Source organism: Cricetulus griseus, chromosome 8, assembly GCF_003668045.3.
Source record: "Cricetulus griseus strain 17A/GY chromosome 8, alternate assembly CriGri-PICRH-1.0, whole genome shotgun sequence".
Lineage (NCBI taxonomy): Eukaryota > Metazoa > Chordata > Mammalia > Rodentia > Cricetidae > Cricetulus > Cricetulus griseus.
Window position 1 is genome coordinate 52,701,881 of NC_048601.1, and position 13,835 is coordinate 52,715,715.

Genomic DNA, 13,835 nt, shown 5'->3' on the forward strand with positions numbered 1-13,835 from the left:
CTTGTGTGAACTATGAATGTGTGAAGGTATTACAACTGTCCTTTCAGGCTGTGTCCTGGGCATCCTTACTGGTTATTTTACAGTCTTGGAACTAGCTCTTATAGACCAGGCTGGTCTCGAACTCACAGAGATCCTCCTGCCTCTGTCTCCCAAGTTCTGGGATTAAAGGCGTGTGCTACCACCGCACGGCTTATTTTACAGTCTTAAGAAGATATATTTCGTGCATTGTAACTTCGCCCTTCAAGTCTGTAACCATTAGTTACCACTCCCTACTCCCCAACCTGCTCCCACCATCCCCAGCTCCAAGCTACCCATCTCCCTCTTGCCTCCGAGTTTTTGCTCATTCTGGACATTTCACACTCACCAGTTCATGTGGTAACCATCCCTTCTCAAATTGTTTTCTTTCACGGAGCAGACCGTGTTCAGGAATCATCCATGTTGCAGCATGTATCAGAATTTCCATTAAACTATTTTACAGTGAGGCTTGGTGATGCATGCTCATAATCCCAGCATTTGGGAAGCTGAGGCAGGAGGATTGTGAGTTCATCCTGGGCAACATAGCAAGATCCTGTACCAAATGACAATTTAAAAAAAACCATATTAACTATATTTTTTAAACTTTTTAAATATCTCACTTAAGTGTTTGTCGATATGAACTGTGTTTCATTTTGGATTGTACTAAAAGATTCAAACCTGGCTACTCTAAGGAATTTGGTTAGGATGTGAATTGCTGGAGTTTATTCATATTCATGTTCACACTTATTGTATACAGTTCAGGATCTGTCTCCACAATCCTGACGTCAAAGAAGCTCTGAAGCCACTGTTCTATAAATGTGCGGTATTCTTGCTTTACAGGGAAAAGTGGCCCGAACCAAGCTGAGTGCATTCACACTCTACTGATTTCATCTAGTGCAAAGACTCATGTTCCAAGGCAGAAAGACCGATGCACCTTGGGTGTAGGAATGGATTTGGTTTTTCGAGTTGAATTAAAGAATTTAAAGTCAGGAAGTGTTTGAAAGTCAAGCAAGGCCAAAGCTTATTCCAAGAAGATCCTTTCTTTTTGGAGTTTAAATGAGAAATCCCAGGAAGGCAAGCTGTAACACCTAGCGTCCATCCAGCGGAGGAGGATGGAGGAGAGAAGGAGAAAAGTCAGAGCATCTGAGTTAAGCCAGTATGGAATCCAACCCCTCAGCAGACCAGCAGCAACACAGGAGAGGGGCTTCAGAGTCACAGTGAGAAAGCCAAAAGACCCACAAAGCATACTTGGGCCCTGAGCTGGCATCAGAAAGAAATTTAGACAGTCAAACCCAGCCTAACTTCATGGTGGCTGAAGGGACTGTTCTAAGAGCAGAAATTCTGGGAAGGAAAAACGCATTTTGTCATTAAAAGGATCATTATTCCTCCTACCTCTTTAGCATGGCTTAAGGCAACCCTACAACCCTAGGAATTGTCCATTGGCCCGGTGATGGACCTGTCCAGCTAGACTAATGTGTGTATGGATTGGGTAGCTTGTAATATTAGGTCCCCATCCAGGCCAGAGATTTCATCCACATAACCAGAAGGAACTAGTTTTCTCTCACTGGACCTTTACTGTTGACATGTCAAGACCAACGTGCTGACACTAGCAAGCTGCCATTGGGAGTAGAAATGTGAAAACAGCATTACACCATTTGTCTTTTAAACCAAACTAAATAAATAAGGACGCACAGCTGTCAAAGATATTTTCAGTAAAGGCTTGCGGACATGTACAACAGAAAGCTCTCCAAACTGACAGGACCACTTCACTCTTCTGTTAGCATGTGAGCTGTCCCTGGTCTTTGTCTAGAGCTGGTCTTTGCCTAGAGTTGATATTTTTCTCTGTTTACCGGCAAGGATGAGAGCAAGAGCTCTTCTGGGCAGGAGCCATTTGGATTCCCCCCTTGTAGTTTACACAGCCACTAATTTCTTCAGTGTATTTTTTTTTTTTTTTAGCTCTCTACCATTGGGTTCCAGAGAGAAGGGCTCTGAAAATATGGCACTTTCTGGCATGCTGAACATTTAGATCTGTTGACTCAAAAACATAACTCTTGCCTCAAAGGGGAATTAGAGATGTTTTATTTGGGAGCTAAATATGAGTGGCTATTACTAGATCACAGATTTAGGTCACCCCAAATTCCATGTTCCAATGTGAAAGCAGTTTCATGAAGATTTTAGAGGAACATAACAAGGAATACCATTAAACAAAAATACTTTTAAAATACATTGACAGAAACATTAGGTAGGTGTATACAGCAAAGTGTCGAGACCTCTGCTATTGGCCTTGGATGCTAAAGCCTCTAGTTGGTGGAAACTATGATTTTGTTAAGTTGATTCTTCCTCCAGAAGTTTTTATCTGTTAGTCACAGGAGACTAGGTCTGACACAGAGGTGTGCAAACAAATGGCTACTTTTGTTTGTTTGGTTTTTTTCGAGACACGGTTTCTCTGTGGTTTTGGAGGCTGTCCTGGAACTAGCTCTTGTAGACCAGGTTGGTCTTGAACTCACAGAAATCCGCCTGCCTCTGCCTCCCGAGTGCTGGGATTAAAGGCGTGCGCCACCACCCCCCAGCTACTTAATGGGCTAAAGATAGCCAAGATAAGTAGTAATTAGTTGTAGTACCAGCAACATTTTAACCTCTCCACAATCATTGAAGTTTTAATCAGTTCATGAGCCTTGCAGAAGGTTTCAGTGTGAAGATGAAGCTTCCTCCTGGGAGCTTCAGTTCACAAAGGAAGGATCTTGACTAAGCCTGTGCTCAGAGTCAAGATCTTGTCACCTTCAATCCTGTGAGTAAGTCCTGGGTGCCAGCTGCAGCACTGTAGGCGAGAGAGAGAGAGAGAGAGAGAGAGAGAGAGAGAGAGAGAGAGAGAGAGAGGATAGAGATCTCACATTGAGATCTCATGTCTTGTTGTACCTCTCCTCCTTGGTGCAACACTTTCCACAAAGTTCTCCTAAGTCTTGACTTGCCAAAGAGCAAACAGACAGCCCAGGCCCTTTACTGGACTCCATGTGCTGCCAGGTTGATTAATCCTGGCAGAGGGGGATGGGGCCACTTGGGTAAAACACCCTTCAGTGAGTAAGTGCAGTGGGGAGGAGCAACCCTGGGCAGCAATGAGAAAGCACTTTCCCTAATTAGGTGCTGCCATTATCTTCTGCATGCAGAGTTCTAGAAGGCACTTGGCCAAAGAGAAAGATTCCCAAACACCTCTGTTGCTCCCTGAGTAGGTGGGACTACAGGCTACAAACCCACACTGCCAATCCCTTTTCTGTTTATCAAATTTTTTATAGACAGGGTCTTGCTACGTACCCATGGGCTATTCTGGCATTTATTGTGTATCCCAGCCTGGCCTCAAACTTACAGCAATCCTCCTGCCTCAGCCTTCCAAGTGTTGGTATTATAGACATGTTCTACCATATCTGGCACAATCCTGACTTTTAAAAATAAATCATTTTTTAAAAAGAGGATTTATGAGACAGTTGGACACTTGAGTTTATTTCTATCTAATTTGCATGTGTATGTGTTTAGTAAACACATGCTACTACTCAGGTGGTGGTCAGAAGACAACTGTGGGAGTCTGTTCTTTCTTTTCATCTCATGGGTCCTGGAAGTTGAACTCAGGTTGTCGGATTGGTAGCAGGTATCTACTTGCTGAACCATCTCTCTGGACCTCTAGATGTGTATTTATTTACTTGACACAGAATGTCTATGCAATACTGCCTGGCATTGAACTCACAGAGATCTTTCTGCCTCTGTCTCCCAACTGCTGGGCTTTTTAAAGGTGTGCACTGCCATGCCTAGCTCTATATGTACATTTGATGATTAATGTATTGCTGTTAATTTTTTAGGTGTGACAGCAATATTGTGATAGTTTATACAGAGGGAGCCCTTGTCTGTTAGACTCACAGTGAAGTCCAGATGGAGTCACCACTGTCTTCATCCTCTGTATCAAAACAGAAAAGTCGCTGCTGGGGGAGTGGGATTGACCCAGGGTTGAGGTAGGTGCCACAGCACTGGACAGTCATGAAGCTTAAGGTCCTCAGGCCTTCTTATACTATTCTGCCACCAGTTGTGACTCCACTTATAAAATGATTTTTCAAAAGTACTGAAATATTACAAAAAGACGGTGGGTACCCTCCAATATGACAACACCCCAAAGGAAAAAGTTAGCTGTGTGAGACTTTTCCTCCCAGTCCTTCAGTGCCCTAGACAAAGGCCCAGGTTGGCCCTGTGGCTCCTGACCCTGGCTTGGCATCTCCATGTGACAGCCTAGGGCAGGCCTTGGATCTGAACTCCTGCAGCAATCATGATCTGGATATCAGGGCATCCCTTTGTTTCCTCTATTTATTTCATGGCTGCTAATATTTTGGCAGCTGGTCCTGGTTTTCTATTTAGAGAGGCAGCAAAGCCCGCTTCTTAAACAAATAGATGTAAACACTTCTATTCAAAGACAAGTGGGAAATAACAGTGCAGGTGGTACTCAGATATTGTAAAAAAAATTTTTTTTAGGGTGTTAAATAAATGACAGAAGTTTGGGAGGAACCGGATGACAAGTTTCAGGAAATATTTTCTTATTTTATTTATCAGGTTGACAATGTGTCCACACACAATCTGTTTTTCTCTTGTCCCTGGGGCTTAGTGCTAAGGGCCACAGGACCTGCTTAGGGTGACTTCTGAGATCTCAGATGAATCAGTGGGAGGGAGCGGAGACATAGAAGGCGGCAAAGCTCTTCACCCATGGGCACCAGACAGAATTCCTTACTAGATTTGCAAATGACCAAAACTCTGGGAAGAGGGGGGGTGTACAATGTAAAAGATAAATTATCAAATATTTACTGATAATCACTGGTTGTTTTGAGCTAGGAAAATATCCTGATTACCTGGGGAACACACAGTCAGCAAGTGTGCCCACTGGGTTTACTGTTTGAATAACAGGGTTTTTATATGTTTTTATAGAAATCACAATCCTGGGATCATTGGTAGGATCCACAAGCCCAGATTAAACTACACTCTCACTTCCTCCCTGCCTCTCTGTTGATTCGTGTAGAGTTTTAAGAAATAGTAGAGAAGTCTCCTATACAGTACCTGTTTCTCCATCTTATAAAACCAGGGAGTTGTCCTGAGTGAGGTCAAGATACCTAACTTTCCCATCCCCCTGAAAACAGTCACGTTGCCTTTGACAGTCGCACTCCACCCTGGCAATCATCATTCCTCTGTTTGCCCTTGCTAAACTTTGTCATTTCAAGAAGACTGTATGAGAGGGCCAGCAACATGGCTCAGTGAGTCTGGCACTTGTGGCCAACTCCGATTACATCAGTTCCATCCCCAGGACCAACATAGTAAAAGCAGAGACTTGACTTCTGTTAATGGATCTCTGACCTTCACACAGAAGAGGGTGCTGGATCCCCTGCACTGGAGTTACACACAGTTGTGAATTGTCATGTGGGTGATGGGAACTAAATCTGGGCTCTCTGCAAGAACAAGAGCTTGTAACTGCTAAGCCATCTCTCCAGCCCCAGTTACCTTAAGATTTTTTTTTTCACCCAGTACAGTTCTCTGGAAATCCACTGGAGTTGTTATACATGCCAACAACACATTCATTTTATATATATCACGAGCATGCCACAGTGTACTCATTCATCCAAGGACTTCTGTGCTGCTTCCAGTTTGGGCTTAAACTATGAATCACTTTATCTACAGGGTTGTATGAACATCAGTGCTCATTTCTCTGCAATCAATGTATCTTTTTTTAATGTGTTACCATCAATAATAGTCTTAATGTTCTCATAAATATCCATTACTGGGGTCCTGGAGATGGCTTAGTGGGTAAGAGCTCTTACCATCAAGCAAGACCTGAATTCCATCCCCTGGACCCACGTGGTGGAAGGTGAGAACCAGCTCCCACATGAGAACCAGCTCTGACCTCTATGTGCCTTACATGGCAGACAAACACAAACAGAGAGAAATAAATAAATGAATAAATAAATAAATGCAACTATCAATCTGTCTTTCTGTCTGTCCTAGTTAGGGTTTCTATTGCTGTGAAGAGACACCATGACCACAGCAACTCTTAAAAGGAAAACATTTAATTGGGGCTGGCTTACAGTTTCAGAGGTTTAGTCCATGATTGTCACGGTGAGAAGCCCGGTGGCATGCAGGCAGACATGTGGTGCTGGAGAAGTAGCTGAGAGTTCTACATCTTGAGGGCAACAGAGGTTTGACTGAGACACTGGGTGGTATCCTGAGCACGGGAAACCTCAAAGCTGCCCCTACAGTGACACACTTCCTCCAACCAGACCACTTCCACTCCAACAGACCACACCTCCTAATAACACTACTCCCTATGAGATTATGGGGGCCAATTACATTCAAACTACCACACTATCATCTATCTATCTATCTATCTATCTATCTATCTATCTATCTATCTGATGTATATCTGTTACTGATTTCTTAATAACCAGGGAGCTGGAACCACAGGGCCCTGTGAACCTAATGGTCCAAAGACTAAAGTTCCCCATGTGCCCCACCAGGCCCCTTTTTATGTATTTTATTTACCTTTCTGGTATGGGGTCCAGGCACCCTCAAACTTACTAATGTATTCTGTGTGGAAGACAGTGGGGGACTGGATGATGGAAGACTGGATCTTTCACTTTGAATTCCTTTGAGCCTCTTTAATTTTAGCCACCTAATCCCAGTAACTGCTCTAAAGTGGGCCACGAAATGCTCAGGAGTGAAGCTGTGTGTGTGATCTCCAGCACTGGAAATTAAAAACAACAAAGCATAATCAAGAACACCCAGGAAGACTTTGCACAGACATCCTGGGGCAGACTTCACCACACTTGTTTCCACATTCCTAGTCCAGGGTCCTCAGGCCCTGGGGGTGCCCTCCCCATGCAAGTCCCGCCTTCCATCCAAAAGTTCCGTGGGCAAGAAGACCACAGCCAAAGGCAACTTGGGAAGGAAAGGGTTAATTTGGCTTATCTATTCCAACCACAGTCCATCATTGAGAGAAGCCATGGAACTGAAGCTATGGCTATGGAGGAATGCAACTTAATGGGTTTGCGCCTTTTGGCTTGCTCAGACTGCTTCCTTATTCCCCCTTCTCAGATGTGGCATTGCCCACAGTGAGTTGGGCCCTCCCACATCAATCATTAATCAAAAAAATGGCCAATAAACATGCCCACAGGCCATTTTCTCAAATGTGGGTCCTTTTCCCAGAAGACACTAGTTTGTGTCAAGTTGACAAAAAAGCAAACCAAACCAAACAAACAAACAAAAAAATAACTAGTATAGACCAGGAATGGTGGCCTCTCAGAAACCTAGTGAGATGCTAGCGTTCATTCCAGAGGCTTCCTTTTCCAGACTAAAATTTAGAAGGCTTCCCCAGCCAGACTAAAATGCAGCCCCAAATCCTTGTTCGTGGCGTCAGCCTGTCACTTTTTCCTTCAAGTCCCGCTGCTCTGTCCAGTTCTGGATGAACTTAGGCTCGCCTTGCAGCTTAACTCAGGTGGCTCTGCTTTACTTCAGGGCAAGCGTTGCACCCTAACTGACTTTTGAGGTAACTGCCTTGGAAAGTCCCCAGTGTTGCCCTGCTGTTGGAGTGATCCTGGAGAACCCCAAGACCTCCTTGAGCCCGTTGGTGCTCCAGTGGGTGACTTCCCGCTGGTGTGGCCCGGGATGAGGGGGGTCAATGGGCACTCCACATGGCAACCCACAATGTTCTGGGTCGCCCGTCTGGGTGCGATGTCTGGCTCCACCGCCAGAGGCTCCAGACTAGGCGGTATGCATGAGAGCGAGCCGGCCGGATGGCTGGCACCGGCGACCAGTGACGCACGCGCGCGGCGGCGGCGGTGGCGGCGGCGGCCTGAGGCCACGCGCAACCGGCTCGGGGCGCCGAAAAAGCGCGCAGGACTTGGCGCGCTCTAGGGGCCCAGCAGGAGCGCGCGCTCTCGGCTTCCCCCCAGTGCCCCGCCCCCACTACGCTCGCCCCGCCCCCAGCAGCCACCTGCTGCCCAGAGCGCGCCCGTGGAGGGCGCGGGAGCGCGCGCCGGGGCGCTAGCGAGGCCGGGAGGATGGCGCGGGCCTCGCGGGTGCAGCCGGTGCTCTGGGCGCTGCTGTTGCTGCAGGCAGTGGGCTCCGCTGTGGCTGCCAAGCTCAACATCCCCAAAGTGCTGCTGCCCTTCACGCGGGCCACGCGCGTGAACTTCACTCTGGAAGCTTCTGAGGGCTGTTACCGCTGGTGAGGCGCGCGGGCCCCGGCGGGAGGCGGCAGGTGCGCGGGAGGGGGCCTGGGCCGCAGGTGCGCGGCGTGCTCGCTCCGGCAGGCCCCGCGTGACCCCGCGGCGCGCGCGCTCGCCGCCTGCGCATGGCGTCCGGGCCACTCGTGTCTGGGCTGCGCGGGAAGAGGAGGCTCGGATCGCCGGCTGCAGAGGGCGGCGCCGCACGTGGTCTCGGTCCCCTGCTGACAGGGCCCTGAGGAAATCCAGCATCAACAGCCAGGGCTCTGAAGTCTGTGGGAGACTTCAGACTCACCCCTGGCGCCTAACTGGTGTGGGAAGCGGGTCTGTGGAGACCTATGCAAGGCGTGTGTGGGAGGCACACCGTACCCGTTGGGGGCACTTTGAGAAGATCTTTAAGGCTTGGGTGAAAGGACCTAGGGGTCTATTTCCCAGCTCTGGTGTGAGGCGAGGGAATGAGATGCTGGTGGAGTCGGGTAGGCTTGATTACCTGGCCAGGGTCTGACCCAGCAGGGTGATGTGATCCAGCGTTTGGCTAGGCAGATGAGGGGAGAACTTCTGGTTACAGGCTGAGTTGGGTGTGACCAGGTCGCTCCCTTGACACACACCCAGACCTCACTAGTGATAATTAGGTAGTGCCAGCCCCCCACCCTCCCATCCCTCAGGCTACACTTGGCTGCTGGCCTCCTTTTTGCCTCAAGGATTTGTCTAGGCCAGTGGTTTTCAACTTGTGGGTCATGACCCATCTGGGTAGCACATCAGATATCCTGCATACCAGATATTTGCATTAGAATTCATAACAATAGCAAAATTAGTTATGAAGTAGTAACAAAATAATTTTATGGTTGAGGGTCACCACAACATGGTAGTATTAAAGAGTCGCAGCATAAGGAACAACCACATATATTCTGTTAACATGTACTTCTCAAACCTTTTTTTTTTTTTTTTTTTTTTAAGTCTGCACCTCTGTAATCCCTTCACTGGGGAGGCTGAGGCAGGAGGGTGGCCAGTTTGAGGACAGTCTGGATTATGAGACTGTCTCTCTAAGTTGGCCTCTGAAGTATTAACAGTCGTCCCATTGCATTTTGGAGTGAGGAGAGTGCGTTACCCAGGAGGAGGCGCTTTATCCCTCTCTGGGGCCTTGTTTTGAGAGGGAAGACCAGTGGTTAATAATACTTTGGAAGGATACATGCTCAGTTTCTTGTTGAAGTTGTCTGCTTGATAGATGGGCAAGAAAGAGGAAGCTGGCTATTTATAATAGCTGGCTCCAAGTGATTCCCTTCGAATGTCTTTGTGTACTGCTTCCTGTGAAGTTCTGTAGTCATACTTTTGTTTCTAAAATAACAACCCTTTTCTTTCTTTTCTCCCAACTGTGCTCTCCTGAGGGCTGCTGGTGGATCTTGGCACACTTTTATATACTCAGGAGGACTGGGAAAAGCATTCAAAACCTCTGATGCATCAGAGGCACGCTAAGTACCTTCTGGGGTGTTTAGTGTCTGGTTGCTTTCATCCTAAGGTGTGGTTGACTGCTCAGACTAAGTTAAGTGTCTTCTTTGAAGGTGTTTGGTTGCAGTTTCCCCTTTACTTCACAGGAAGATGGTCTGCCAATCAAGTACAAGTCAGAAGTGTTATTCTGAATACCATCACTTACTAATGCCTTCAGTTACCTCCATCTGGGAGGATATGGCCCCTTTATCCAGGAGCATTTCAAGTCTCTGAAATGAAAAACAAAGAGAAGTTAACCCATGCCAGGCCCTAGGGGTGTTGCTCATCCTCTGGATTCACTGCTGAGCTCCAAGTTCTCTGAAGTTGCTGCATGTTAGAGCCCGTAGCTTCAATGCTACCCATGCCTATTTCCTGATTTGCGTCACATAACTGGGAGGTCATCTGGTCCATATTGCTGTATCTGTTTGAGGGAATGACCAGAGGGAAGGGTGGCAGCTCACTCACATAGCGTAGTGACAATGGTGCTGAAGCAGAAGGCCTTCCAGCCTACTGAATGGTACCTGGGCCTGCAACCTTGGCTAATTTGCCAGGCTCCTTCGTCTTTCTTTTTGAACCCAGTCAAACTTGCTACATAACAAGTTATGATTTAGCTTAGCTATCTTGCATTGAAAGTGATTTGCAAAGCTATTTTATTGGTTCCTTTAAAAGGTATCACTTATAAATGATGCCCACAAAAACAAAACAAAAAACAAACAAAAACACAACAACAACAACAAAAAACTTTGGAGAATTGAGAGGAAAAAAGAAAGAAATCCTACCCTTGTTCAGCTTTGCCCCAAATTCAGGCTCATTCTGGTTTCTTTTGAATTCTGTGGTTTATTAAGAAGTTGCTCTGCTGGGAAGTGGGGTGGGTTAGGCAGGGGAGTGAGGTGAGGATGAAGTAAAGTCTGGGGACTCTGGAATTGGACTGCACTAAGCCCGTGCATGTGCGCATGTGTGTGCAAGTCCCACTAAAGTAGGACACCATACACTCACACACGGTCCTTCCTTCCTTCCGTCCGTCCATCCATCCATCCTTACATCCATCCACCCATCCATTTTATGTGTGTGCCTGGTGCCTGAGAAGGCCAGTATCAGGCATCAAATCTCCTGGAACTGGAGTTATGGATGATTGTAAGTGATAAGCTGTCAGGTGGGTGCTGGGTCCTCTGCAAGAGCAACAAGTGTCTTAATTGCTGAGCCATTTCTCTAGCTCCTATATATATGATTATTATAAAGACAAAGAAAGGTGACTATCCCTTGATGAGTTGGAACACACACTAGGGTCTGTCTTATTTGTGACTACCATGCTCTTGGGGATGTTTTGTTTTTTTGCTCTGAGCACGTCTCTCTTAAACTTTGTGCTCATTATTCAGCCCCCAGATATTAAAGTATCTGGGGGCTGAAGAGATAGATGGCTCTAGAGGATCACCACTGTGGTCATGGAGGCTCACCACTTTGTGTAACTCCAGTTCTAGAGGGTCAGGTGCTTTCTTCTGGCCTCTGAGGGCACTGTACACACATGGGGCATATACATGCAAGTAAAACACCCATGTCCATAAAATAAATTAGAAAGATTTTTTAAAGATTAAAAAATCAGTAATAAACCAAGTTATCACAGCAATAGAAATCCCAACTAAGGCGAACCCACCTCCCCTTCATAGACAGACTGGTTCTGAAATTCTTTTATGTATTAAAGCCACGAATCTCTATTTTTTCTAAGTCAGGGCCCTAGAAATCTGAGGAAAGTACTTGGGCTACCGAGGGTGACAGTAGGAAGCTGTGCCTCCTGCCTCTGTTCCCCAAACTGCTAGCAATAAGGGTTCTCAGACCAGTCAGAGCTTGTTCTGGGTTAGGAAGTCATTTCACACTTAGGGAACAAATTATGGTGACTTTACTCTGCACTGGACACTGCTTAAGAAGGAGTGACAATGAAGGTGTGGGTGACACCCTGACTTCCTGTTCAAAATTGGACGGTGAGAGCATTTGAACACGGCCTGTGGAAGAAATAGATGGCAATCTGAGACATGTATTCTGGATAACACCTCCCTGGAGTCCAGCTGAGCCTTGAGTAAGTTCTCACTGGAGAGAACAGCAAGTGCAAGGGTTCCAGCCTGGAATTGAGCGGCTTGGAAGAGAGGTTCATTTGGTGAGGTTAGGGTGATGGGAAAACACATGAACAAAATGAAAGTAATTCAGCAAGTTGATTTTTTTTTTTTTTTTTGCAAAGAAGGGTATATGCAAGAACCCTAATGAAGCTGGCTAATTCATTCAACAAAACAGCTTATCTTATAGGTGGCAAATGTTTCATCTCATTGGTGGGAATGGACTTTACAGCCTCATTGGCTAACTGGCAAAAAGGGAAAGGAGGATGTTCAGGAATATGGACCCTTGTTTAGGTGAGAACCTTTGATTAAAAAAACAAAACTGGTTCTCACAGGGTATCAGAAGGTGAGGTTAGAGAGGTTGAGGTCGGCTGGCCCAGGTCACATGAGACCTTGTGGGCTTTGGTTAGTGAACAGGAAAAGGGTTGCCAGGTCAGGCGTTGAGCCTGAGTCTCTAGGGTCTTGCTTTTCTGAGCACCGTGCACGCTAGCCCCTGAGAGCTGCCTGCTGCAGAGATTCCTGAGGGGCTGCACTCTAAGAGGTGGCTCTGTGTGCTCACCGTACCAGACCGATGGGAGTGAGGTTCTGGAAAGTCTGTTGACTTGAGTCGACCTGGAGCCTGGGTGGTTTTCTTCCACTTCCCTTTTGGGGTTCCCCTATTTTGCTTGACCCTGAGGTGGCTTCTACTCTGCAGACTCGTGAGAGGTGATTGCTGTGGATGTGCAGAGGGCGGGCTGGGTTGACCATCAGTACCACCTTCGCATCCCTCTTTGCCTCTTTCGCCGTCCCTTCTTTGTTTTTTCCCCATTATTCTTGTCTGGCCTGACCTCCCTGAGTTTCTGGGTTCCTCTGACTCCTGCCCAGGTTCTGTCCTGTGTTCTAAAAAGGGGAGAGCTCTCTTAAAGGCAGTGGCATCCACAGATCTGGGACATGTGTGCCAGTGGGTCTCATGCAGCCATGGTGATGAAGCAGTGGCACCCTTACAAAGGTCTTTCTCCCTTACTATTTATTTAGTGGTACTGGAGCAGAACCTAGGACCACACACATTCTAGGGACTCACTGTACCACCGAAACACACCCCTAATGTCTCATAATCCACTCTTGATCCTTCAGACTTCCTTAAAGTAAAGGTTTTCTTGAATCAGTATGTTGATAAGTTTTTAAATTTTATTTTCTTATATGTGTATCAGCATTTACCTGTGCATATGTATGTGCACCACATGCATGCCTGGTGTCCATGGAAGCCAGAAGATTGTCACATCTCCTGGAACTGAGAGCTAAAGGCAGTTGTGAGTCACCATGCGGGTACTCAGAACTGAACCTGGGTCCTCTGCAAGATCAGTAAGTGCTCTCAACCACTGAGGTGTCTCTCCAGTCCCTTATTTATTTATTTATTTATTTATTTATTTATTTATTTATTTATTATTTGTTGGTTTTTCAAGACAGGGTTTCTCTGTAGCTTTGGACCCTGTCCTGGAACTCACACTGTAGATCAGGCTGACCTTGAACTCACAGAGATCTGCTTGTTTCTATCTCCCAAATACTGGGACTAAAGGAGTGTGCCACCACCGCCTGGCTCCCCCTTTTATTTTAAAACAACAAAAAATATGTAATACAGAATTTGCCTCCCAACTATTTGCTCTGTTCAGTGCACGAGAGCACCCTGACATCTATCTAGAACTGTCTTGTAAAACTGAAACTCCATAGCCGTTAAATACTAGCTCCCACTTCCTCCTACTTCAGCCTCTGCCAACCGCCCTCCCATTTGCTTTTCTTTCTTTCTTTTTTTTAAAACATATTAACCAAAAGTTTTATTTGCTAAATTACTGCCCCCTTCATATCCCCCGCTTTTTAGCACTCATGAGTGCTTGCCTGCTTCTGAGTGCCTCTGGGAAGCACTGGCCCCAGGTAAAGAACATGTTTTGCGTCTGGTTTTCTGGAAAGCCCAACAGGGTTTTATTTACTGTGGTGTGTAGGGTTTCCTTTTATA

At 46.5% G+C, this 13,835-nt stretch overlaps 1 protein-coding gene across 1 annotated transcript in view; it reads left to right on the plus strand.

Moving 5' to 3' along the window:
* The first annotated feature begins 8,090 nt into the window (after window positions 1–8,090).
* Nup210 (nucleoporin 210) overlaps window positions 8,091–13,835 on the plus strand; it is a 92,241-nt gene continuing 86,496 nt past the window's right edge. Inside the window, exon 1 of the mRNA XM_027428873.2 lies at window positions 8,091–8,257. Within this exon, the coding sequence (XP_027284674.1) occupies window positions 8,091–8,257 (167 nt within the window). The remainder of the gene's footprint in view (window positions 8,258–13,835) is intronic.